Source organism: Ursus arctos, unplaced genomic scaffold (assembly GCF_023065955.2).
Source record: "Ursus arctos isolate Adak ecotype North America unplaced genomic scaffold, UrsArc2.0 scaffold_2, whole genome shotgun sequence".
In the NCBI taxonomy this organism is placed as follows: Eukaryota; Metazoa; Chordata; class Mammalia; order Carnivora; family Ursidae; genus Ursus; species Ursus arctos.
Genome location: NW_026622874.1, coordinates 66,972,055 through 66,999,543, shown reverse-complemented (window position 1 = coordinate 66,999,543; position 27,489 = coordinate 66,972,055). Strand labels below are relative to the sequence as shown.

General features: G+C 54.7%; 1 protein-coding gene across 3 annotated transcripts in view; it reads right to left on the bottom strand.

Moving 5' to 3' along the window:
• Positions 1 to 27,489, bottom strand: part of CRAMP1 (cramped chromatin regulator homolog 1) — a 56,280-nt gene that overhangs the window by 28,363 nt on the left and 428 nt on the right. The window contains exons 1-6 of one of the 3 annotated variants that reach the window (XM_057314827.1): positions 25,890 to 25,944; positions 25,162 to 25,478; positions 15,615 to 15,808; positions 9,560 to 9,713; positions 4,422 to 4,505; positions 1,201 to 1,249 (exon numbers count right to left, since the gene is read on the bottom strand). In XM_057314827.1, coding sequence (XP_057170810.1) covers positions 1,201 to 1,249; positions 4,422 to 4,505; positions 9,560 to 9,713; positions 15,615 to 15,808; positions 25,162 to 25,478; positions 25,890 to 25,909 — 818 coding nt within the window. In that variant the 5' untranslated portion in view covers positions 25,910 to 25,944. Of the gene's footprint in view, positions 1 to 1,200; positions 1,250 to 4,421; positions 4,506 to 9,559; positions 9,714 to 15,614; positions 15,809 to 25,161; positions 25,582 to 25,889; positions 25,945 to 27,489 lie in introns of those variants that run through there. The other 2 variants (XM_026484938.4, XM_026484937.4) reach the window with 2 other exon arrangements.

The window sequence follows — 27,489 nt, the reverse complement described above, 5'->3', positions numbered from 1 at the left end:
GGGCCATCCAGCACCAGGCTGAGGGAGAAAAGTGACCAGAGCTGCAAGAAGGCCATGTCCTGCAGATGCAGAAGCCAGTGAAGACTTTCAGGGGACAACTAGCCTTTGACCAGGAGGGGCCCTGGGGGAGGGGAGAGGGGAGGTGGGTCCATCTAAGACAAGCTGCTGAGATCTGGGGAAAGTATATGAGCTCTGGCGGGGCGAGCGGGAGGGACATGGCAGCCGTCAACGAGGGCCACGCAGGGGTTCCGGGCAGTGCAGCAGCGTGGCCGGGGGACCAGCTAAAGCAGCTATGAGAGGCAGAGGGCTGACGGGGGAGAGGACCAAGAGGTGGCCAAGAGGGACCCTGAGAGTGTGAGGTCAGGGGGCCGTCCCAGGAAGAGCTGCTAGAGGCTTCCAGCTGGGACACAAGAGAGGTCTGTGACATCACGGGATTTATAAATTGAGGCGCAGAAATGGGGGACAAGTTAGATCTGGGATCCCTCACCCAGAAAAGGTAACGGAGGCCCTGGGGAGTGTTCACACAGCCCAGGAGAGCACAGAGGGGCGCGAAGCTAAGTGCAGCATTAGGACGGTCCCAAGAGGGGTGTGGGAAGAGAGAAGAGCGGCTGGTTACGGGGCTGGAGAGCCGCCCAGAATTAGACACCTGGCAGGAGGTCGGGGACCAACTAGTGAGGCTGACAGAGTGAAGGAGGCCTCAAAGGCCAACTGAAATGGGGGCCAGTGGGCGAACCAAAGCTCCATTGGGACGACGGAAGAATGGGGCACGAGGGAGCCGCCATACGCCACCTCTGTCGCAGAAACGGTCACTGCGATCCAGGCAGAGCAAGCGGAAGAGCCTTGAGGGCAGACAGCGTCAGACCCAGCCTCGCCTCAAGGGGCGCAGAGCCTTGGCGGGCGCAGCGCAGGAACGGGACCAGAAGGGCACCGGGAAGGTGGGAGCAGGGCAGGAATGTGAGGCGCTGTTGGTGCTGCCACACCACCAGGGGACCCGCGGGAAAGACGGGAGCAGCTCGGGCGCAGTTCCCCTGCTCCCCCAGGGCTCCGGGTGGCAATCCGCTTGAACTCTGGGGAGGTCGGCACCTTATGGACCTCAGTGAGAAAAGGGAATAAAACCACGAGCCTCCAGTGCTGGGCTTCAGAGAAGCCCGCGAGTGTCCCAAAGCAACGGCAGCGCTCCACGCGGCAAGCCCCACTTACCCGGCCTGAATGAGCTCATTCAGCTTCGTGGCGTTCTTGTCGTCCATACCTTTAAATGGAAAAGCAGATAAACATGACCATGAAGCTCTCAGGAACAGAGTCACTATCAGATAACGAGCTTCGCCGTGGGAAGCAGACGTCGCAGCTCCGTTACAGAAGATCCAGGGTCTTCCACAGCACAGCCTCTCCATTAGCGGCAGCTCTCCTGCAGAGCCTGGGCTGAGGGTGCTGTCCCCACCTGTGCGTCCTCTCCATTCACCCAGACTTTCTCAGGGGAACCACTACCTGCCTCCACAGAGCTGATCCCTCCCCCCCCAGACCCCCACCACGCGGAGCCTCCGCCCCTCCCTCACCGCAGAGCTCAGAGACTCCCCTCAGGGTCACCAGCACGCATGCTTCTCCTGCTGGGCTCAGGGTATCTGTGGGCCCGCCGAGGTCTGCTCTGGATCCCTGGGCTCCCAGGGTGGGGGAAGGACAAACCAAGACCCTGTGTGTTCACTAGAGCGGACTCCACGTTCCTCTGCCCCCTCCCAGGGTTGTTGCTATCCTCAAGATGTGCAAGGAAAAAAAACCTGGATGTCCAAGAAAGTTGAGGAACCTCGTAGGGGGTGGATGTTTGGGGGTCATCGCAAAATTCTTTAATATCTTCTATACTTTTGGGGGAAGAAACGACAAGCCACAAACACAGAGCCAGGCCGCAAACCAAGACAAGGACAAAATCCTTAAAGCAGAAAAGTAATGCATTCCTTTCACGGCCAACGGCCTCTGCCCAGAAACTGTGCAGGCCAGAGACGGGGGAACATCTTTAGAGAAGAAGAAAACTGTCAAATCAGAGCTCTACATCCCGCAAAAACACCTTTCAAGAATGAAGACACCATACAGCTTTACAGATGAATAACCACGGAGAGACTTCACGGCTACACGTGACACGCGTGACGAGAAACAGCAAGGCAAGTACCGCAGGCTTCAGGGGAGCTGTCCAGACAGAGAAGGGCCTCGGACAGAAGGGAAGAGGCAGGCGCACAGCCTCGCTCGCTGACCGGGGACCCAGCGCGGCCCTGCCCCAGAGGTGCACGTGTCAGCACGTGCGGTGAGAAGTGCAGCAGGGATTCCCGCAGGAAGGCAGGGTCTGCGGGGCCAAGCGTGGAGCCTGGAGGCCAGCCTGTACTGGGGGGTCCACGGGCATGTGAGAAGAGATCAAAGGGTAAGCAGAAAGTAACGGGCAAAAGGGGAGGGAAGAGCCTGTCGGTCCTGCACCTGGCCAGCCGGACAGACAGACAGAAGGCCGGGTGGGGGGTGGAGACACTGCAACTAGAGGGTTAGGGTCACGCGATGGGCACCATCAAGGAACCAGCCTTCAGAGAAAAGCCACCTAAACACATAGGTAAGGACTGGAGACGGCTGGTGTCTCCCCACACCCCGTCCCACCACCAGGCAGCTGCAGCTGGAGGAACAAGCTCTGAGTCTAAGAGTCCTGGGGGCGAAACTGCCACCAAACGGCCAAGGAGGCTTGTACGGACACTTGTTCTCATCAGCACAGAGCCTCCTCAGCTCTGGGGACACGACCTGGTACAGCAGCGGCCCTGATGCTGGACTCACAGAGCATGTGTCCGAGTCCCAGAGACACAGCAGACACTCGATGTCCACCGTTTCAGGACTCACATGCGTCTAGAGACCTCGTTAGGAAGAGCATGCCGGACCACAGTTTCTGCACGGCCCAGAAAAGGCTACCCACAAGCAGTCACGAAAGGCCGCAGCACACACGGCACCCTGCAGGAGGCTGTGCCTCGATGCTCGTCCCTTCCCTACAAAGATTCACAACATGACACAGCAGTGTTCCAGTGAGTGGATCCATGGCTGAGGAGCAGGTGGGGCTCAGGCGGAGAAGCCCCACGGGGGTGGAGGGCTTGGAGGCAGCTTCGGGCACTAAGAGCTCAGGTGGGGCCTCAGAGGTGTGTGCACATGTGACATGCAGCTGCACCAAGAGGGACTGGGGAGAGGTCACCCGCAGGATGGGGTCAGCTGAGCTGCAGGGTGGCAGGAAGAGGGGCAGAGGTCCAAGCACAGAGGCCCCTGGGGCCGGGGTGCCAGCACTGTCTGGGGTGTGACGGCAGGCCACCCAAGGTTAGGGAGCCAGGCCAGCCTCGAAAGGACTCAGAAGGGCTGGGGGAGCACGGGCTGAGATCTGGACGTGGCAGGGACACAGGAGGGGCCATCACAGCAGTGACTGGGAGCAGCTGATGCCCCATACTGCACCACACCCGGGAGCACTCCAGGACAAGCCAGTGGGTGGCAAAGAAGTGCTCAGACCACAGGAAGGACAGGCTCAGGGAGCCAGGCTGTCTGTCCGATTCTTGCCTATTTCTAGGCCAGTGTGTGCAGAGCAGTGCACGAACCACAAACACCCATCCTCCTTATCCCTCTGCTATTTCCACATCCCGCCCCCCAACTCCTCTGAGCGGGGGTGTGCTGGGTGACCAGGGAGGAGATGGCTCATGACCCTCTCACATGGTCTCACTGGGGCTCTGCAGTGGCCCTGTGGGTGAGCACCCTTCCACTGTGGGAGGGTGGCCAGTCGCACCTGTAGAGACAAGGATGCCCCTTGTCACACGGGGAGGCGAGATAGGCCACTGGGTGCTCAGGGCCCCTGGAAGGCCAGAGCACCCTTACGTCTAATAGGAACCTGGTTATAAGGAGACAAGCAGAGGGACATATGAGAAGGGGCCTGGACCCTTCCAAGTACCAGCATCATGCAAGACCAAAGGCGAGGGGGCCACAGGTACAGGCAGGACCAGAGCCCCAACCGGCACCCCAACTGGTCTGACTGGCCTGGGTATTGGGTGTGCTGGGAACACAGGCAGGGACTCAGTAAGACTGCAGTGCCTGTCTGATAACAGGATGGGGGTGAGCAGGACAATGTCCCTGAGCTCAAGGGACACAGGATGAAGCGTCAGGGCCCTGCTAGGGTGCTGAGCAAGAGAAAGTGTGCGTGGCGTGACATGACCAGTGTTAACAACACATAAGTCTAAGTGATGGTGCAGGTACATGGAGGCCGGGGTGCTCTTCAACCCACCGCACCCCGGACTGTCTTCAAGATTTGAGTCGGAGGAAAACAGCCCTGGCGTCACAGATCCTATGGTGACAGGAGAGCAGGCCCTGCCGGGAGGGCCCGCAAAAACACAGGAGTGTCACTCCCAAAGCAGCGAGCACCCCATACTCACAGCCCCCGACCTTCTTCCGCAGCTCGCCGTAGCAGATCAGACCGTACAGCTCCTGGGACGACTTCTTCAGCCCACGGGAGAACACTGAAAGATGAAGACAGGATAGAGCCTTACAACGGGGAGACACCCAAGCCACGTTCGGCCAGCTCACAGCACAGGACTGGCATGGGGGACGTTAACGCCACTCAGCTCACAGTTTTGACCACAGCGTGCTGGTCCCTCCCCCCCGGAGGAAACAGAGGGAGGTGTCCACAGGAACACGGGGCTGCTTTTTAAATTTTCGAAATAAAAAATTAGACAAAGAAACTGGGGCAGAGCTAGGAATGAGTCCTCACAGGCAGAGTGGTGTCCCCCGGAAGGAGAGACTGGGGTGTCAGTGTGGCCAGCTTCCACGGAGGCACAGAAGCTGGGGTGAGACCATCTGTCTCTGCACACACAGGGCCCCGGGACCGAGGAAGCGGACGTGTCGCGCCATCTCTGGTCACTGACCAAACGCCCGGGGCTGGGGGCCAGACGGAGGAAAACTGCAGCCCCAACCATCGCAAGTACCGATACCCACTTTCCTCCTTCTGAGCAACAGACCCACTTTGTTTGGGAAGCAACACATCCACACACACCCCTGCCTGCCCTGCGGCTAGACAGGGCCACACCACCAAGTCCTGGCCTTCAGTGTGAGCTCCCGAAGTGACTGAACACTGACTCAGGACGAATGTGTCCCTTTGGCCCACTCTTCTTCCCTGCACACCTGCTGCCTGGAGCCGTCCTGGACTCGAGCAACATGCCGGGACGGCATAACAGAAAGAGGGTAGACCACGTCCCCGATGGCCGCCCTGGACCGCCTACCTGTGGTCTTTGACAGGAGAGAACATATCCTTCTGTGCTGAACACAGCACCGCTTTGAGTTCCATGTTACCTGAAGCCAAACTTGAGTGCGATCTGCCAGCCCAGGCCCAGCACAGTCTGGTGCCGTCCCCACCACCTCACAGAGAAGTGACTCAGGCAGCCTGTCCCTCCACTGCCCTCACAACTGCTCTCTCCAGCTTCTCCTCAGAGAGCCCTTCCAAACTCCTGACACTCGGGCCATGTGATTAAAGGCAGGAAAGGAAAACAAACACATTAGCAAATGGAAAATAAGATCGTGAATGAATGATCTAAACCGAAGGTTCTGAACCTCACATAGGCTGCAAGGAGCCTGGGACCCTGCAAACATCAGGCCAACCACTCCTGAAGGTTCTCCTGAGAAAGACCGAGGCCTCGTCGGGACTCTCGGGGGGGACTGCTGCTCAGGACACTTTGAGACCCGCTCGGCAGTGGATAAACAAGCGTGGAACATACAGACAGAACGGGATCAGCCACGCAAGGGAACAGACTTCTAACACCTGCCACGAAGTGGATGAACTGAGAAAACCAGGTGCTCAGGGAGACGCCACACACCGTGCGACACTAGTACTACGAAACGTCCAGAACAGGCAAATCGGCAGACATGTGAGGTGGACGCAAGCCTGCCAGGGGCTGAGGAGGGGAGGACGGCCGGCCAGCGCCAAACGCTGAGGTAAATGCCAGCACACCACAAAGGCGCAGGCGGTCCTCGGGCTTAATGGGCTCACGTGGCTGCCACCACCTGGCAGAGATCACCAGGACCAGCCAGAGACCTTAGTGGAGGGGCGCCTTCATGGCTCAGTCAGGGAAGCGTCTGCCTTCGGCTCAGGTTGTCATCCCAGGGTCCTGGGATCGAGCCCCGCATCGGGCTCCCAGCTCACCGGGGGCCTGCTTCTCCCTCTGCCTCTGCCGCTCCCCCTGCTTGTACATGCTCACTCTCTCTCTCAAACAATAAATAAAATCTTAAAAAAAAAAAAAAGTAACTTTGGCAGAACCATCAGCTCAACAGAAAAAAGACTCTTATCATAGTGTCACTATTTTTTAAGTTTTTATTTATGTACTGGGGTCGCGGAGTAGGGGGGAGGGACAGAGGGCATCCTCAAGCACACTCCCCGCCGAGCAGGAAGCCTGATGTGGACCTTGATCCCAGGACCCCAGGATCATGACCTGAGCTGAAGGCAGACACGTAACCCAGTAAGCTGCCCGCACGCCCTCATGGGGTCATTATGAAGAGACACCAAGAAGTGCACAGGTCAGGTAAAGGACGGCGGGGACATGGGCCACCGTGGAAGGCAGGGAAGGGGTTTGTGAAGACCACGGATGCTCTCAAGTCACAGGATTTGGACCAGTGTTGATGTTTTCATATAAACTCATCATCTGAGAAGCACAGTCAACTAAGCATAGGTACACGGACGCTGTGGTGACACTCTGGTCAAGAACGAAACGGGGCTGACTGGCCGCCACACACCCAGACGCTCACGATGAGGGAGAGAATCAGCGGGAGTGCCAGACCACAGACGTCACAGTTGTCGTTCATCAGAACTTAGACTGTTGTAACAGGAGTGTCAGAAACGAGCCAAGTCAGTTGATGCTTACACAGACCCCAGAAGCCAATAACACAGTATCAGCAAAAGACCTGCCAAGTGCGACCTAGAGATGGTCCCTAAAGCATGGCACTCGGCAGCCCATCTCCACGGGTCTCCAGAAAGAACGGCAACCCACACCAACAGATATGCGTCCAAAGGTGCTGGACCCACTGTTCTTTCCAGATCTACTTTCCGTATGAAGGCTCCAGGCTTGACTGGAGGCCTGTGCAGCTGGAGGGACTGGCTTGGGGTGCCGAGCCCTCCCCCCAGGCTGCCCCCACTCTGTGTCATAAACACGGAGACACGTGTCCTTGGACCGTTCGAGGTGGCCAGTGAAGGTGTTCAAGCAGGAAAGGGACCTGGAAAGGACTTGTGGAAACAAAAGCATCGTGCTGGCCACAGGGCAGCTCGGTGGGGCCCTGAACTCGACAGAATGGAGGCACTACACGCGGTGTGGAGACGGACTGGCCATGGGTGGGGTGTGCTCGACAGCCAGGTGCTCCTCCTCGCCTCGGTCAAGGACAGAGCCTGATGGGAAACACAGCAAAGCAGCAGACGGCCAGGGCAGTGGGCCGGACACTCATCCTCGCAGAGGACAACCACGGTCACGACAAAACAGAACTAAACTGACCTCAATCGTGTGATTTACCCGAAGAAAGTGCTTCTGAAGAAAAGCGCTCTGTGAACAGGGATGTCCACAAGCGCATTATTGAAAACCACCAGAAGTGACCCTTTTCCAAAAGGAAAAGGAAAACTTATTCACCTGTAGTGACGTCCCTCAACAAAGGAACACTCAACAGGACGCACGGAGAGAAACCCCAAAGCGGCGTGAAAGCTGGCACTCGCGGTAGCGGTGAAGGACTGTGCCGAGGACACAGAGGGCGTCTGGGAAGAAGGGGGAGTCTCGGCTCCCCCACTGACCGTCTCGGTGGGCCTGGGTGAGGGCCTGCACAGCTGCGCCTGGGTTTCCTCATCTGGCCTGAGGGTGACGTGCTCAGCCACAGGCCTAGAGCTGGCCATGCTCAGGCAGCAAGAGGGGCAGGGAAGGATTCAGGGAGGGACTTCTGGGAGAACAAGAGGCGCTCGGTGTGGGAAGGTGAGCAGGCTGAGGGAGGCTGACCAGGCGGGGGTGGCAGTGCAGGTACCAGGACAGTGGAGACCACACTCCTGCCAGCCTGCAGGTCGCGTGACGGCACCGAGCGGAGCCACGGGAGGGGCTCAGGCAGGGGGTCCCCCGGATCTCGTGATGTGAGGGGCAGGTTTGGAATGGTGGGACCGGACCGTGGGAGAACAGCAATGATCCGGAATAGGACCAAAGGGGACCAGGCAGTGAGGACAGACCTGAAAAGCTCTGAGGTACAACCAGCAAGACTCTGACTAGTGACAGATGTCCACAAAGATTCAGAGGGAAATAAGTTCAGGTGACAGGGTCAGGTAAAAACTGTGACCGTCTGGAGTTTGGGTGACCCGTCCCCAAGGGCTCCCACACTAGACAGTGGCAGCGAGGTAGGACTTCTCCAGGGTAGGAGTCAGCAAACTACTTACAGGCCAAATGCAGCCCGTGACCTTTTTGTGAAGGAAGTGTTTCTGGAACCCAGCAACACACACACCTGCTTACCTTCTGTCTACAAAGGAGTTAAGACAGCAGAATGCAATAGTTTCAATAGACTGCAAACCCCAGAGCCCAAAATATTTATCATCTGACCCTTTACAGAAGGAGACTGCTTGAATCGTGCTCCCTGGGCCTTTCTCTGGTGAGAGGAGGAACCCCAGGTCCCGCATGCTGACCCGCGGGAGAGCCAGGAAGGAGAGTTGGATGGGTCCGCCTGGGGGGCGTTGGCACGCGCCTGGCCGAGACTCCCCAAATGGGCCGAGAGCAAGCCCGAAGGAAACACTGGAGGCCATCCGTCAGGGGCTGACATCAAGGGCTCATGGCGGCAAAGAAGCAAAGCGGGAGTGCCAGACCACAGACGCCACAGTTGTCGTTCATCAGAACTTAGACTGTTGTAACAGGAGTGTCAGAAACGAGCCAAGTCAGTAGAGGTAAATGTCCGGAGCGACCGAGCTGTGAGTGAAGCTGTAGAAACGAGGAACAGCATCAAGAAAGGCGAGGCGGCGACGGAGGGGCAGGCTCGACACATGGAGACGGGAGGTGGCACACCTCCCCTGGGGACAAACGGGCTGGTCGGAAAGGCTGCTCAGAGCCCTGACCCAGACGTGGAACCCAACACGGGACTACTCGAGCCTGGCTTCAAATACAGACAGGAGCCTTGAGAAAGCTGGCCCTCCCCCTCCATCCCTCCGCCCAAGGAGCCACCCCCCCCCCCCCCGGGAGAGAAGGGCAGGCAGCAGAGGGGTCCGATTCTGGCCGGCCCACACCCGTGGCCCGCCTCTCCTGGTCGACTGTGGGGCCCTCCCCTCCCAGTGGGGGACACGGGCCCAGAGCGAGCCAGGGAGCTAGACACGCAGGCACCCAGGGCTGTTAGAAACACACGCAGCATCCTCACCATTCAGCTTAACCGACGGTGGCTGGGCATACCACCAGCCAAAGTGCCAGGAGGCACGGAGATCCCTGGCCATGTGGCTGGGTGAGAACAGTGCCTGAGGGTGTGTCTTGTGGGTTTGTGGAAACCAGCTCCTGCCCAGCAGCCAACCACGCCCGAACACACTCACCATTATCAAAGTCAATGTACTTGGTGATTTTGTGCCATGTGCGGTAGTAGAAATGCCGGACCTGCTCTTTGTTCTTCACCATGCTCGCAGGCTTGCCTTTCTTCTTGTACTTGAGGGCAATGTTGTTCTGAATGGCTTCAAAGTCTTTCCCATGCTGCAAAATTAAGTCCACAACAAAAGCACAGAGGTTACAACAAGGCAGTCTTCTGTATAACACAGACACTTCCCGAGAAAGGAGAAAGGGAAAAGGAGACCAAAGAGGTCAAGCAAACGCCCTTCATGGCTCTTCTTTGTGCATGAACTTCAACCTCACCACCCTAGAACCTCGGGTTTTAACTCAAACAACGGATAAAGCAGCAGTAGAAACTCAGGGATAAAACTATCATTGCACGGGAGACCAGAGCAACAAGGGCCCTGGAGCCGGAGAACACAATGGTCATCCCTGCAAGAGGGTGGAAGGGGCTTAAAGCCCGGAGTTGCGTAGAGACCACGAAATAAGACCGCTCCACGAAGACAATCACGGGAACACCGAACACAGACAAGGACGGAGGAGCCGAGAGTGCTGCAAAGCCGGCCTCAAAACAACACGTCAACAATTCAGAAACATCCTCACTGCTGTGATCTAAAGAAACATATCCTATACTCACACAGGGACAGCAAATAGGAACACCTAGTAAGAGAACCACACATCTGTGGGCCACCCCTTCCTTCAACGCCTCCACGTAGGAGCTGAGTTCTTCTGAGATTTTCAGAATGGAACTGGTGTTCCAGAGAAGACAGTCACCACCAGCACTATGCAGGAGCTGACACTCCATTGGAGCCAAGACGGAGTCCTGGGGAGGGTCCAGAGGTGACACGTGCACCCCCAGCACCTGTATCTGGCTTCTACATCCCACTTCCCAGAAGCAACCAGGATGCCTTGAAGAGACGGGAGCAGGGAAAGTACCAACGAGTCTGGAATACACGCTGGCCTGAGCGTGAGAGGAGCCAACCTGCAGAGGCTCCCAGGGGCCAAGCCTGCAACACTGTGGGCAACAAAACCGACAGGGATGGGGACAGACTATGACACAGAATAGCCTACACGCCCGAGTCCACACAGATAAAAACATATCATGAACTTGTACCTAAATAAGGGACAAGGAAGAGCTGTTTCTTGCACGAGATCTCTAATAAGTGTAGAAAGTATAATGAAGTCAGAAAATTCTCACTGGGCAAACGGTATAATCACAGTTATTTCAGGTAAGAAGTGGCATGGTTGCTAAGGTTAGTAGACAAAAGAATGAAAAACAGGGTATTCACACAGTCTGAAAGTAAAAAAAAAAAAAAAAAGACCAGTCAGGACAGGACCTGGCAGGTGCCCCCTGAATGCGGTAATCAAGGTTCACAGCACCAGACAGCGTGGAGCACATCATGCGCCCTGGACAGGATGTGCCCAGGACAGCCGGGCACTTCCGTGGTATTCTTGACAAAAACACAAAACGTACATTTCATCATGAGGTAACCTCAGAGAAGCCCAAACTCAGGGCAGTCCACAACCTAACAGACCAGGAGTCTTTAAAAACGTCAAGGTCTTACATGAAAAAGTGCTCAACATCAGTCGGCATCAGGGAAACACAAATCAAAACCACCATGAGATACCACCTCACACCAGCCAGAATGGCTAAAATTAACAAGTCAGGAAACGAGAGATGTTGGAGAGGATGCGGAGAAAGGGGAGCCCTCATGCACTGCTGGTGGGAATGCGAGCTGGTGCAGCCACTCTGGAAAACAGTGTGGAGGTTCCTCAAAAAGCTGAAAATAGAGCTACCCTACGACCCAGCAACTGCACTACTGGGTATTTACCCCAAACACAGATGTAGTGAAAAGAAGGGGCACCTGCACGCCAATGTTTATAACAGCAATGCCCACAACAGCCAAACTATGGAAAGAGCCCAGATGTCCATCGACAGATGAATGGATAAGGAAGATGTGGTCCATACATACAAGGGAATATTATGCAGCCCTTAAAGAGAATGAGATCTCGCCATTTGCAACAACGTGGATGGAACTAGAGGGTATTATTCTAAGCGAAACAAGTCAGAGAAAGACAATTATCATATGATTTCAGTCATATGTGGAATTTAAGAAACAAAACAGATGAACACAGAAGGGAAGGGAAAAATAAGATAAAATCAGAGAGAGGTAAACCATGAAAGACTCTTAAATCTAGGAAACAAAGTGAGGGGTGCTGGAAGGGAGGGGGTGGGGGATGGGGTAACTGGGTGATGGATATTAGGAGGGTATGCGATGGAATGAGCACTGGGTGTCCTATGCAATGATGAATCACTGGCTTCTACTCCTGAAACTAATAATACAATATAGATGAGCTAAATTGAATTTAGATTAAAAAAAAAAAGCGTCAAGGTCTTGAGAGACAGAAGAAAGGAGGCAGAGACTGAGGACCTGTCCCCAGGTGGAGGGCTCAGGAGTCAGGACCACTGAATGCAACGCGGGGCCCTGATCCAGAAAGGACATCAGTGGCAACACGAGCTAAACCTGGTAAGGCCCACAGGTCAGTAAATGCGACAGTATCTACGTCGAATCTCCTCACTGTGCTGGTCACACTGAGGTTACGTGAACATCGGGAAAGGGCACATGGAATTCTCTGTACTCTTCTCGCAACTTTTTCCAAGTCTGAAATGGTTTTAAAGTGAAAAATTAAAGTATAAGAAATCTAAAAGAATTAAAGTTTTTTCACTGTTAAATAAACATAAAAGGGTGTCCTTAAGTGCCCTGTTATGGGTGCGCCCTCCCCCACAGACCCTCCCTAAGCTCCTGATGAGAACCATGACCGACAAGTGCACACAGCCTCTCCATCCCTCAGCTCCCGAGCAGCAGGGCACCAACCCAGGCAGGTGCACGCACTCGCCGGCCTGGCACCACAACCTGAGTTTTGTGATCCTCAAAGTATGCTGCCTTCTGAATTCTTGTGGCATCTGTTAGCACGGCTTCTTGACAGCACCACCTTTCACGTTCCTGCTACACTTCCCTAACCAGACTGTCAGCCCTTATGGGGGGCTTCTCTGCACCCTAGCGCTCCTGTGGGGCTCTGTAGGAGATGAGCCCTCAGCAATTACCCACCCGGTGAAAAGGAAGGACCGCATGCTGGCCGTGTGGCTGTAAGGCGGAAACCACACACAGAAGGAGGAAAATGGAAAGTCGGTGATGGGCTTTGTGAAGAACCGCCAATGAGACGGAGCAAGAGGATGTCAAAGACGAGTCAGTGCAGGCGCTCGCCCTGCTGGCCTCCCCACCAGCTCCCTGTCGTGGAGGCCACAGGAAGAGTTTGGGATAGGCCTGGCCCATGTGAGTCCTTCCCAGAACTGTCCCAACTGGAGTGAGGGGCAGGGGTGGCACTCTCATCTCAGAATTGTCTGAAGCAGGAGACAGTAAGCACAGCAAATGTCACTTCACATGCAGGGGGACACAGGTTCAACGACATTGCTGGAGCTCCTGCATCCAATCGGGCTGGAGCCCGTCCCCTCCCCGTCCCTCCAGGCTATGACAGCGACTCAATCCCCGCTGAGCTGCATCTGTCACATGACGTGCAGTCAAGTCCGACGTGTGTAGGGAAAAGGCAGGGATGATGGCACACACACCACAGAGCAGAGGCCCGTGCTGAGCTCCCACACCCAACAGCACGAGCTATTCAATCGCAGCCCCCCAGCTCATCAGCCCTCCATCAAGACCCCACCAGAGTCCCGCTGCGCCTCGGGCAGACACCCCAAGGGTCAGCTGTAAAGTACAGACTCGTGCCCCCCCCCATACAGCATTGACTGGGGAAAGCGGGAAATGACACGACGGTCAGTGACTGTTCATCAAGGATTTCAGGAGACCTCCTACACCTACTGGCATAAAATGTAGAACAAGAAAGCTGGTCCAGTGAGAAGGAACACACACTCATTTACCTGAAGAGAGGCAGGGCGGGTCACTGATGGGGAACCCTTCCCCCACTCTTAATCAACAAACACAGCCTCCGCCTGCGTTCTGCACCCAGGAACCCCGACCCGCAGCGCTGCCTTCTCCCCGGGAAGGGCCGCAGCAACGCTTGCAGGGGCGCAGCAGCATGAGAACGGGCCTGGGGCCTCCAGGCTTCTGCGCCTAACCAACAACTTCAAGGAGCCACAGTCTGGGGGTGTGACTATACAGAGCAGCCTCTAGGCTGTCCTCTCCAACTGTCACAGGGAGAAAGAGAACACATCTGAACTTGTTTGAAGGACTCTGCACCTACCGGAACCAGCCACAAATATGTACTTCATGGTCTCCCCGGATAATGGAGTCCATCAGCACGGACAGATGGACCTTCTCCGACCGGGATGGCAGAACCAAAGCGGTGGCCTCCCCGAAGGGAGAAGTGCGGCCACAGGAATATTCTGACATCAGCACTGCGTTCTAGCTCCTCGCCTTTTCTAATCTCTCATGGACACTGCAGACCATCAACTCCAAAGCCCCTTTCTGCTATGAGCCCTGTTTGCCAGGCTTGGCAAGACTTCTCCATCACTGCTATTACCGGGCTATTAAAGGAATAGGGCTCGCTGACTGAGTAACCTACTCCTGACGCTATATCCCAACGAGGCGGTCTAAAATACGGAAGGTGCACGGAGACAGTGACTGCTTATATCGTTTACAACAGAACCTGGAAGGAACCACAACCATCAACACAAAGACAGTGAAAGAGGACAAGGACTGGCTCGAGGGTGAACACTCAGACGTCTCGCACTACTCAGTATCTGCTGTAACCGCCACTGTCGTCAAAGTGGCCGGAAACTATATACAAGTGAAAGGGCGTGGCTGCGTCCCAATAAAGCTTTATTTATAAAAATGGGCAGCAAGCATGCAAGCCACAGTTTGATTTCACCTGAAATAGAATATTTGCAGGCACTAAAAAAAAATACTGAGCAAAAGAACTGTAACCTACCGTGAAAATGCATTGGATATTAATAAAAGGAATATGTTCCCTATGGTTACAAATACTTGAAAAAGCAAAACAGGGAAGTGAAAATAGCTGGGAGGGATCACGGCTGTTTCTTTGGGCAGTGGGACCGGGGAGCAGCTTCTATTTTTAGGACTTTCCACTCTGTCCCAGGTCCACTGCAACATCTCTCAGGGTTAAGCTGCCGGCTCTGACAGACGTGGCAAGTGTCCCCTTGTCCCTCCCCATCAGGGACCACTCCTCCCGAGTCAGTCCTCTCAACTGCAAAGGGAAAGCCCAGAGACAGGGCTCCACTCTTCAGTCACGAATGGATCTGAGGGGCGCCTGGGTGGCTCAGTCAGTTAAGAGTCCAACTCATGCTTTTAGCCCAGGTCATGATCTCAGGGTCATGAGATCGAGTCCCACGTTAGGCTCTGTGCTAAGCAAGGAGTCTGCTTAAGATTCTCTCTCCCCAGGTGCCTGAGTGGCGCAGTTGTTAAGCGTCTGCCTTCGGCTCAGGGCATGATCCCGGCGTTATGGGATTGAGCCCCACATCAGGCTCCTCCGCTGGGAGCCTGCTTCTTCCTCTCCCACTCCCCCTGCTTGTGTTCCCTCTCTCGCTGGCTGTCTCTGTCAAATAAGTAAATAAAGTCTTTAAAAAAAAAAAAAAAAAAGATTCTCTCTCCCTCTCTCTCTCTGCCCCTCTGCCCGCCCCCGGCTCTTACTTGTGTGTGCACACACACGTTCTCTCTCTCAAATAAATGAATAAAATCTTTAAAAAAAGAAAAAAAAAAGAATGTATCTGAAAGAACGGGTAGACTCTTGGAGTAGAAAGAAATGAATCAAACAAAGACACCTAGTAACCACTTTACTAGTATCAGCTTTTAAAGCCACAATGAGGGGATAAAGGGCCAAGGTCAGAGGGCAAGTCCTGAGCCTTCAGGACCCATGGCTGCTGCCCACGAGAGACTCCTAATCGAACTGCGGACCTAGTAGATCTCGCAGTCATGTGGTCAGCAAGGTAGAAGCAAACTGAAAGAGAAACACGGACAAAGTGGAAAGAGACGGGGAGTTTTGGCCGCCTTTCCTGGTCCCAGAGCTCACCTCGTACAGCCCTTCGAAGAAAGTGTTCTTGTCTTCTGTGCTCCAAGACTCCCACTGCCGCCGGGCCTTCTTGCCTTCTTCTTTCTCGCCGCTGGAAGACCCCAAGTTCCGGGAAGAGGAGCGAGAGCCCCCTGCAGCGGCAGCGGGAGCAGCCCCAGACCCATTTCCAGATGACGATCCGCCACCGTCGGCTCCTTAGAGAGGAAAGAACGGTACAGTGACCTGTTCCAGAAGGCTGCAGAGCTCAGGAAGGCCCCACCACACACACCTCCAGTGGGTGGTACCACCGTAGGACAGCAGCTGGGACCCGCCATGTACATGCTGGGGCTTTCTGGCAATGACCTCCTCCTGACCTGACCTCACGACTCTGATCTTTTTACAGTGAGAAAAAGAAGAAAGAGTGTTTCCGCAGACCCACTGAAAGTGCATGATGACCACGTCCCCACAGGAGGCAGACAGCCCTTTGCCCCCTTGACCTGAAAACTTGCACGTCATCTATCACAGCGCCTTTCTCAAATGTATTTGGGGTGAAATAATTCCTGTCTTTTCAAATCAACACATTGAAATTCAAACTCAAGAAACATCTGAGTGTGTGTGAAATGCCACCTTCTCTTAGATGTAACCAATACTATAAAATACAAATCATATGATGCCTTTAAAAGAATCTTTCAAGGGTCTTGGAACCCCTTTTTCTCGATCAGTTTCCACCAACAAAATCTCATGTTCTGAGGGCGACCTGAGAACCTCACAAGCGCTCTGAAAGCATCGGTTCCTAATGTCGTGACAAGCCCTTGGAGACTACGCAGAAAGGGGAGAGCAGGACGAAGTACCATGCGGGCCGGGCTGCCATGAACTGACAGCTCCATGCTCCTGGGACAACATAGGCCATCAACGAGAGGCAAAGGTCACATGTAAAAACGTTTTACAACCTAACCCAATCCTCCCACCCATCTGGTTCCTTCCTCAGAGGCAGGGAAAGCCCAGCACACCCCTCCAATGACCGGAATTCCATCCTATGGAACTTCAGGACCGTCCATGGTGAGCAATCACCAAACTTTGAACAGTCTGGGGGGTGTGGGGGGACAGGGTGGTAAAAACAGGATCATAAAAATAAAAGCGTTTTGAAAAGCAAAAGTGAAACAAATGCAGATCATCGTTAAAATTCTTTCCTAGTGAGATATTCCTGAGCTTTTCATGGTAGGCCCTATTCCTGGGCAATCAGAGGCCTCCCTACATTGCTATGCTTCCCTCACCTCCTTGACAAGGGTCTGCCTCCAGAGCAGGGACGAAAGACAGGGAGTTCACAGAAAATCAGAGGCAGTGAAACATTTTAAGTCCACTAATCCACATATGCTTGCAAAGACTGTCCCTGGAAAAACACAAGCCATGGGGCCGGGGTGGCCTGAGGGACAGGGGGAGGCAGGGTCACTGTGCACGGACACACGTGTTGAACCTCCCAGACTGTCACAGATCTGTGTGAGATCAGTCAGCTACTGGAGAGCAGAATGTGTGGTCGCACACACAGAAAAATCATGCCACTACCTAAAATGGGGGAGAATCTCTCGTGTGGAAAGTGCACCAGTTCAGGGACTTCAGAAGGCAGCATGATTGGGTCCCCCAAATCTCTGATTATCACTGTTGCACTGTCCAATTCAGTTGCCACAACCCAAGAAGTAAATGCAGATTAATTAAAATTGAATAAAACAAAAAACCCAGTTCCTCGTTCACACCAGCCACATTTCTAGTGGTCAGTGCCCACGTGTGGTTCATGGCTCAGCACAATCTCTACCGTTGCAGAAACGGCCAGCGCTCTCTGTCCGAGAGCTCGGTACTCGCGGTCCTACATGCACGGTAGTGGAGAGCACCGTCAGGCTCAGGGTTTCAGAGCCCAGCCAGCCCATGTTCCAGCCACTCCCTCCCCGGCCCACGGGCCCAACAGAATCATCCTCTAGGGAGTCTAGTGCTGCCCAGTGGGCTAAGGGTGTACTCAATACACGTCTACTTGGTCCACTCCTCACCGAACCAAAGCAAACCCAAGATAGGACCCGACTAGCGAATCCAGCACTTCCCAAAATGTCTCCAAGCGGCAGTGGCTTTCAGGTGCATCTGCAGGGATGACTGGCTTCGCATCACTTCCCGTCGCGCCACAGACGCTTCTGCTGCACACTGAAGGCCAGGTCGCAGGAGCCATCTAGGACACGGCTCTTACACCCCAGTGCCGGCTGATTTGGACCCTGGACCTCCTCCGGCAGAGTTATGCGAGGAAGGGCTGCTGTCCACCCACAGCAAAGCATTTCAGAGTCCTTTCCAACTTCTGACGAGACACTCATCAACTCTCTTTTTTCCAAAACAACAGCAACTTGCTATCCAGTCTGACAACCCTGCTCAGGTTTACCTCTGTCAGCCCACAGCGGTACCGGACGTACTTGAATGGAACAGACACATGTCCCTGAAAAGTCAATGATGCAGACGTGTGGCTAGCTCTTGTGAGATTTCACTGGATCACAGCACCGTCGAGACCAAGACAAGGAAAATGAATAGCGAAGGAAAACACAATGGAAGCACTTCTGAGCTGGAAGGAACCTCAGGGATAGAGCGCAGGATAAAGCAAACATATGAACATTCAAAACATTCAAAAGAGAAAGCCAATCACCCCCAAGTAACCATTTCTAACATTTGGTGACCACCATTCTAGACCTTGAATGCTTTTTAAAAGTAAAGTAGAATCACAAAACTTCAGAGTAGAAAGAGAACAGGCCATCTGGTCCATCCCCCAAATTTCAGACAAGGATGGCTCAGCACTTCACTTCAGCTCAAGCAGAAACGAGAAGCAGGACAGAGACTGTGGGGGATGCGACAGCAAGCCCAGGGCACGGGGCGGGCGGGGGGGCTCCCACCTGTGCAGAAGCACCACAATGAAAATGGTGACAACCAAGGGGGGAGACAGAAGCAAGCAAGGACAGAAGTGGGATGGCCGGAGGTAGGAACTGTGAATAATACTGGGTGGAATCGAGGGCTTTCTCCGGGGTGGGGGATGGGGGTGCAAGAAGCCCAGAGGAAAAAAGTGGAGGACAAAGTCAACGCTCTGTATGCAACTAGTTTCTGAGGCCACAAAGAGGATGAACAAGGGTCCGTGTGATGAGGAGTCGGTATCCAAGAAACCTGCAGGGAAACCAAGTACAAGAATAGGATCCCAACAGTGTGGTCTCTGAAAGCAGAAACAGTGTCTGACTTTTCAGTGCCCAAGCCTGGCACCAGGCCTCACACACAGCAGATGCTCCACGAGAGGAGAGAGCAGGGCAGGGGCCCCTCGCCCACCCCGAGACCCAGGGCCTCCAATATAGAGCCCACTCTTCCCTGTCAACCTACTTCTGTGTCACACTCCTCCAAATGCCCGGGGGCCACCTAGCTCCTCCTGTCCCCATTTCTGTGGCCACATTCCAAGGCCAGCTCCATACCACCCGGGTAAGACCACTTTAACAGCCTCCTCCCTAGTCTCTAAACCACCTGCCCCGGCCACAACCTGTTCTCCAGAGCTTGCATTCGAGGAGTGTGGACGTGCGGCCGTGGTCGGCCTCCCAAGGCTGCGTGGATGCCCACTCCACCTCTGGACAAGCTAGGCTGCGTGCCTCCTCTACGCCCCGCCCCCATCACACATTTCTGAATGAGCCTGGAACCCCATCACCCATGCCCCCAGGGGGAAGCAGCATGCCAGCACACCACACCGCGGCTCGATCAGGGAGCGTGAGACTCTATGGCACCTCGAAAGCACGTGCAAATGCTTTGCTGCAAATGCTCTTCACTGTGCGTAGCTATCTTCTGCATTTCAGAGAAGGCCCAAGGTCACCGGGCAGCTAGAACCTGGGCATCTTCCTCTCGAGCCACACGACATCATCGTGGCTGCCGCTAGGATGCTTCTCTACCCTTATTACACACAGAGCTAAAGGATCCAGGGGCTTGAGGGGGGAGGGAATGGGACCTCAACACCCCTCCCTCCGTCTGCGACAGAGAAGGGAACCGACAGGGTCAGTGACGTGCGCAAAGCCACACAGCTAAGAGTGGCAAGGGTTAGGATGCTTGGAAGATGTTCACTTCTAAAAACAAAACCGTGTGACTTAATTTAGGTCAGAGACAGAAGATGTAACGACAATCTGTCCTGTCAGGCAATAACTCACTATCCTGGAGCTTTCTTTCGGAGTCTGGGAAAGTTCCTTCCCAGGGTGAGGAACACGAACAGAGTGCAGCGGACCAGCACTGCGAGGCACTCAGTGACGTCCCTCAAGGGGAGAACACGAGAGCCTCCCCTCACTTCATCCACTCTGCCCCTTCTCAGCTGGAAAGACGCTTCAACGTGAGCTGAAGGAAGTCCGTCTGCAGGCGCACCTGCCTCCGACCCCAGCGCAGGAACACTTCCTCGTGGCCTGGGTCTGTGGTACAAGGACAGGGACCTCTGAGAAGCCAAGGATGGCATGCGTGCTCCGTGCACCTGTCCATCTCAGGTCATGATATGCCAAAGTCGAGACAGAGGCAAAATGCCAAGGTCTCCCAGGGGCCGCTCCTGCAGCCCTCATAGCACAGGTCATCCGTGTCAAGCACCGCAACCGTCAAGCTTGCTTTCAGAGCCCAGACGTGACGGAGGGGGCACCCTCTCCACCAAGGCCATTCCCAGGCAGGGTGTCACCTAGGCAGCTGGATCCAGACGCCTCCCCTGGGCCGGCATCCGTCATCACGCACACCGCTGCCCACCAGGCCTCCGCAAGTCGCTCCCCTCCACACGGTCTCCTACCCACTCATCCTTCAACCGGGCTATGCAGAGCCAGCATGGACGCCACAGCCGTGCCACTGGAGCCCCGGGGCAGGGTCCCTGCCCCGAGACATCCTGTTCTGTGAGCTGAAGGTGACCTGGAACTACACGGGCCGTGGTGACCCCACTCACAATCCATGGTGTCTGCAGCCCCCACATGACGCCGAGCCTCGGCATCCTCTACACTCTCAGGCTGGGCTCCTCAAAGGCACACCGCTTGTCCCTAAAACATTTGAGAAGAACATAAGATGAAGACTTTCTGTCAGTAATTCTCGACATCCCTCACACACGTGATACCTGAGAACCTCTCCCTCCTCTGGCATTCCTCACGTCCATCTTCGGTGCTAACGCTACACTTAACGTCCTAAAATGCTTCCATGCACCACCTCCTACGACAAAGCTTGTTCTTATATCTCTGACTTTGCTATCTGAAATCGTTCCTCTATCGTCTTTACATCTTCCTATGACACAAAACGAAACGTGGCATATGACACAAAATGAAAATCCTACAGTATCCTTGATTGGCAAAGGACAATTCCACAAGCAAACACCATAGAAATGTTAGTTTTGACATTAAAAGCCAACGAGGTTATTTGAAAAGTAGCTCGACCTTCAAACCAGTATCCGAACATTCCCTCACCTATTCATCTATACTCTGTCCATGTCTTCAATGCGAAGCCAGTGTAATCCATGCAACTTTGAACGCAGTTCTTTACGAGAGTCCCTGGGTTGCAAATGTTTTCCTCTCTAGCGTGCACAGTTCCATCAGGGCCCGTCTCTGAAGTGGCCAGGGACACAGGTCTCCAACCAAACCTACCATGCACAGGGGCTTCAGGTCACACAATACGACGTGTCGGGGTTACTGTGTCTTCTACCTTACGGTGCAGCACACAGGGTATGTGTGGGGAGGGAGGAGATGCCTTGCCTTCCTCCTCCTCTTCTCCCAATAAGGTCTGAGGGCTTTCGGCAGAGCCCAGTGCCCCTGCCCAGGTGCCACGGTGGGCTCCACAATGTCATCACTGCACCTGATTTTATTAAACATCACACTGAGTCACACTGGGCACAAGAATCAGAGCACTAGAGTCTCAGTGGTCTGTGACAATCTGATTGTCCCTCTCCCTCCCCAGAGAGTATGGACAGGGAGTTTGCAGCATGCATGGCCATACTTCAACCAGCCTCCTGGGCCTGGCCCAGATGCCTGAGCAGTGACAACACAAGTGACCGCAGAGCCGACGACAAGCAAACTGTGCCTGCATGACACGCGGGCACGCCCCTGGGTGGAGGGGGCGCACTCTGACCACTCCCTGCCCAGGGCTCCCCCAGAGACAAGGGCTAGGCAGAGCCCACACACACAGAGCTACCCTGTTTTCAGGCAACCTACCTTCCAGAATACTCTCTTGACACACACAGGACCCGAGTCCCGTCCGCACAGCTGACCCCTTCACCCCTAAACGTGATGGTAAGGATGGCTCTAGGCACTATCTCACCCAACCCATTTTGGAAGTAAGGAACCTACAGTTTGGGCACGTCAAGGGACTTTCCCTTCGCCCCACAGCTGAGCCAGCCACAAAGCAGCTCTGGGGGAGAAGCCGGGTCTCCTGGCTCACCCCTCTCTCCTGTATGGTACTTGTCTCCCAAAGGCTGACCACATTGGGATGACATATCTCACCTGATGTCTTTTAAAAACACCTGGAAGCTACAAGCAGCCTGTAATTTATGTAAAATATAAATAAGTTCTGTACAGTGATTTACTGATTCTCAAGCACAAGCAGAGTGAAACCAGGCAATGCTGCCCAACTGTGGAGATGGCACATTTCATGGCCAGCTGGCCCAAAGTCAGGGGGAATTAAGGTTCTTGGGCAGAAGGGGGGGGTGGGGCAGGGGACTGAAGGGCAGCAGAGAAACCAAGAGTCTACCTTGCGCTCACAGTTGTCCCCATAGCGCAGGCAGCAGCTCAGGAGCATTCCTGGGACCTCTCTCTACCTCCCAACAGATGACACCCAACCCAGTGTACCTGTCCAGACTCTGTAGCTCCCTAACCTCAAAGCTATGCCCACATTTCCCATAACAGAAGCGCTGGGAGCCTTTTAACCACTTGTAGCAGGGCTTGACTGTGTTATTTACTGCAGTAAACGCAGGAGCCAGGCACTGGCATTATCCCCATTTACAGACGACAAAGAAATCGAGGCTCCAAGAAAGAGACCAGTTTGCCCAGAATCATCCAGATCACAAACTGGCCAGAGGGGAAAGGGCCTCAGGGCTCTGTGTCCTGGACCAGGTTCTTACAAATACATGAATTCTGGATCTCAGTCTCAAATGCACCCTCAGGTCTCTGGGCGGTACGGCGGGGCAGAAGAAACACGTGCACTGGCATCACACAGATCTACTGGTCTCTAGCCTGCAGCTCACCTTCCGTTTAGGTCGAGTGGTTAAGACAACAAACCTCAGTTTCTGAACCCACTTAAAATGAGAGCAAGAGAGACGTAACATGTGCGGCACATAGATGCTAAGTCTTCGCTCCCTGCCCTTCTTGAAATTTCAACAGAATCTACCACGGAACAGTACTACAAAAGAATTATTATTCGTTGAAGTTGACAAAAGAATGTCTTCTTAGACAGAAAGAAAACACAGTGGTGTGCACAAAAGCACAAGGCAGACTTCCTTTTCTCCGTAAGACTTTTCCTCCAGACTCGTTGCAAGGTGCTCATGCCTGTCTGTTCAGATTCTAACTGGCCAGAGTGGTAAGGGATCAACCAAAGAACCGCCAATGACTGCCCTGGGAGCACTCCTCAAGCATAATGGAAATTATACTGTTTTCAAGTGAAAAACTAACAAATGCCAGGATTGTTCATTTCCTCACTGATCCGCACTCAGCACACAGGGTGGAGCTTTCCCCAGTCTGCAAGACAAACGCTCCTCTAAGAAATGTTTGCAGAGGTTACCAGGCATGCTGTCAGAACCGGACCTTTGCTGGCTGTTAATGGAGGTGCTAAGTGAGCAGAGTTTACGGAGGCATGAGGAGGGGGTGTCCTGGGCACGGCGACAGCTGCAGACAAGATTAGGCCCCACCAGGAAACTCCAGGCTCAACACTTTCTGGGAAGCAAAGCAGACACACTTCTTACTCCTAAAAGCCACCGTTACGATTTAGCTTTATGTTTACTTAAAGAAATATTTGCTTTGCTAAAACAAGAAAATACATAGAAGTCACAAGAAGCACCAATTCTAACAAACACCCATTTTCCTAATGGAAAGTCGATTGCTGCTCCACGCCCCGCGCTGGGACAAGAACCAAGAACAGAAGCGCCAATGGCTGATGTGAAGCTAATCCAGGAGCCCTTCTCTGTCTGAGCCACGCTCAACTCTGCAAATAAGAGTAGACTTCCCCTCATCAACTGACCGAAGCGCTAGCACCACTCCGCCTCACACACAGCCGGAGAGTGCTTTCACTCCACCGCCTCGTTTCGTGCAAGCAGTCACTGCTGTTCGTCTCACAGGTGAGTATGCTTCTCTGGCGGATTCCACAAGTCAAACGAGCAAACGCAGGTCAGAGGGCCAAGGTGCCAAGGCCGTGGACGCTGCTAAGGCTTCTGAAGCTACAAACCCTTGAAGGCATCCCAGGAGCTTACGGGTGAGAACTCAGACACACCTGTAACTGGGAGTGAAGAACTATTTTTTACAAAACAAACAAAGCTGGTAAAACAAATCAATGCTTTCCTAATTGATCAGCAACTTTCACACCAACATAAACGCACAGGACTCAAGGTTTAGTTTCTGAGCACACTAATTACTCTACACTCACAACTTTAAGTATGCTTACATCAAGAATCTTTACCAAGAATCTGGTAAGGCCAGCCCTGTCAGGTGAGAAGGCAGAAGCGAGTGTAATTGTACATATTTGGCACAGGTCTCCAAAATGGTTCTCTCTCCGTTAGTTTCTGAGATCCTTCCTTCTTCAAATTATCAGGAGCTTCTAATAAATTTAAATTACTATTTCCCCAGGAACTAAGTAAAAGTTTTTCTCCTGCAAAACTCACTAGAACTTCACTACATCTGCTACCTATGAAAGTGCTGCAGACTTGGCCTCAGACAGAAAGGACATGAAGAGGAGCTCACCTGTACCATCAGGAACGCGGGAGCAGCAGCGACACTGGCACGTCGTTTTCTCCTTATTGGGGTGGGGACCCCAGTAAAGCTGTACCTCCCTCCCTCACCGGGACATCAGGGCAAACACGCAGACTGCTCCCTGCCTGAATCGGGCCACAAGTGTTCCCGCGGCCTCCTGCCCTAGGAGACACCCCTTCGTGGACTCTGAGAGCTGCATCTGGATGTGTCTTTAGGACTCCTGAGCCTAGAATTCCTGAGGCAGAGGGCGATGGGCCCGAGTCGGATCCTGTGATCGATCCCGTTTGGCTCTTACGAAACGGGTTTGGAAAGCCCACTCCTTTGTTGTGTGTCGGCCAGCTGACCTCCGGTAAAGAGATACAGCAGGTATTCCCTCTTTCCTTCCCCAAAGCATTGTCTGCAGTTTAAAATAGCCTACCGTGTAAATCATGGGCGATCCTTGCAGAGACAACAAAACCCACCCTTCAGGAATCCATTGTACTGGCCCAGAGAAAGGGTCCTCCCTGCGTCCTCACGTAGTTCCGACCCAGACTCGCAGGCTCCTGGGGCAGAGCGGGGGCGCGGCCCCCTGCCCGGTGCCCCCCACCCCCCACCCCGCAGGCACCCGGGGGCCCCCTCACCTTTGCCGCGCGGCCCCGAGCCGCCCGAGCCGCCGCTGCCCCCGGCGCACGACGAGTCCTTCCTGAGCCTCTTGCTCTGCGGCCTCACGCTGGACCGGAGGAAGTGGTGCTGGTCCTGCGGGCCGCCCGCGGGCGCTGGGGGGCCGTCGCCGCCGTCCCGGGGGGTCCTGGCGTCCCTCTTTGTGCCGCCGCTCTCATCGGCCGCGTCCCCGCCGCCGGGCCCCTCGCCCTCCAGCGAGTCGTCGTCGGCCGACCGCTTGCCCAGCCGCTTGAGCCCGTCCTCCCCGCCGCCGCCGTCTCCCAACTTCACTGTCATCCTGGCCGGGCAGGGGGGGAGACCCCGGTGAGGCGCGCGCCCGGCAGCCTGCCCGAGAAGTTTAGCGCACCGATGCCCTCTCAACATGGCCGCCGTTGTTTGTTCCCGATCCCTCCCGGCCGCCCGCCCGCCCAACGCCGCCGCCGCCACCGCCCGCCGCCGCCGCCCGGCCCCGGCCCCGCCGCCGACCCCAGGAAACGGCGGCCCGGCGGCGCGGAGGCGGCGGGGCGGGCGGCCCCCGGGGGCCGAGCCCGGACGGCCCTGCCCGCGCGGCGCCCCGGCCGGCGGGGTCCTGGGGGTGGGGTGGGGGTGTGTGGAGGGGCCGGGGGCGGCGGGGGGAGGAGGGGGATCCCGGGGGGACGGTGGGGTGTGGTCCCGGGGGCCGCTCGGGGCCGGGCCCGGAGCCACCTACCCGGCGGGGCTGCGGCTCATGGCCTGCGCGCCGGGCCTCTCCCCGCGCCGCCCGGGCCTCGGCGCCCGCGCCCCCGACCCCACCCCTCCCCGCCCCCAAAACGCGCGGGGCTCCGGGCCCGCGCACCTGCCCCGCACGCCGGTCCCCAAAGTTGGCCCCGGAGCCGGGGCGTGGGGCCCGGATCCACCCCGCCAGGGGAGAGGAGCGGGCTCGCCTGCGTGCACAGGGGACTCCATGGTGGCCCACGGCTGGCGGTCCGCCTGCTCATTTTAAAACACACACGAAGAGTAATAAGCTCGGGGTTTCTGGGAATCCTGCTTCCCAGGGTGGGAGGTGTGTGCTGCTGGGGAGATTTACAAATTAAAAATGTTTTTGCAACAAAGGAGCCTGTGGCATGGAACAGGTGGGAGCCACCGGTGAAAGCGACACCACAGACATGTCCGGATCCAAATGCAAGAATGGGCAGAAGAGCGATGTGCAAAAACTCTTGATAACCGTGAATAAAATTCTTGCGTTCACTTTGTTACCCACTGCTGCGTGAAATGTCAACAACAACACTCCATGAGTCTATAAAAATGCATCCCAGAATGCAGACCCACTCAAAAATTAACTCGGAGAATCAGGCAGTATCAACATTATAAGCCCCAAAAGGGTCAGTAATGTGTACCTCTGATAAAGCAAGAAAGATAAATATTAGATTCCTCAACAGGTGTTGAAACTGTGCCCAAACCGTGTTTGACGTGCTCAACACAACCGCTCAGAATGTTAACATTCTCATTCAAAAGGTAAAAGTGAGCAAGGCATCAAGGCTAACAATGAAATACAGAAATAGGGGCAAAGACCTCTTACTGAAAGACTGGCAAATGAGTAAAAATCATACTAACACCTACTACTGCTCTGATGTATTCTGTCACAGAATGACCTGTAACAGTTTTCATTTGTTGAAACTGGTCTTAGAAATTTTTTGAATGATTTGGCCAATGCTAGTGAAAACAAAAAAACAAAAACAAAAACCCTGCCAAAAAATAAAACTACACAGGACAAATAGCCAAACTTTTTAAAGGACTTCACTGCACAGGACTGACTTCTCGCTGTTGGTTTCTCAACTTTACCATCCCTACTTAAGAAACCTGGAAATACCTCACAGGGCCTCTTTCCGGGTTATAATGTGGAGAACCCTACTCCCAGGGACCATTACCCCAAAACGACCCACAATCAAGCCAGGACCAGACAGAGCACACGCCAGCCACAGCAGATGACACCTGCCCGTCTGCCTGGCTAACACTGGAAAGCACTCGACACAGAAGGACACGGCCTTTCAGAGTCAAGAGGATATTGACACATATCAGAGTTTTCCCCTACAGGAAAAGGAAGCCACGGGCATGGAATCCCTTTACCGAAAACCTCCAACGCTACTTCCTGACCGTGCACAGAGGTGGAATCAACTCCAGCAAAATCCCCGCCCGACACCGTTTGTCAGGTTTCGGGAAGGAAAAAGCAAAACCCTCCGTGTCTCGGGCCGACTTCTGGCTGCACACACAGAGCGCTGTCCCCGCGACGCGGCTCGGTCCGGACTCCTCCGGGCCACCCCGACAAAGCA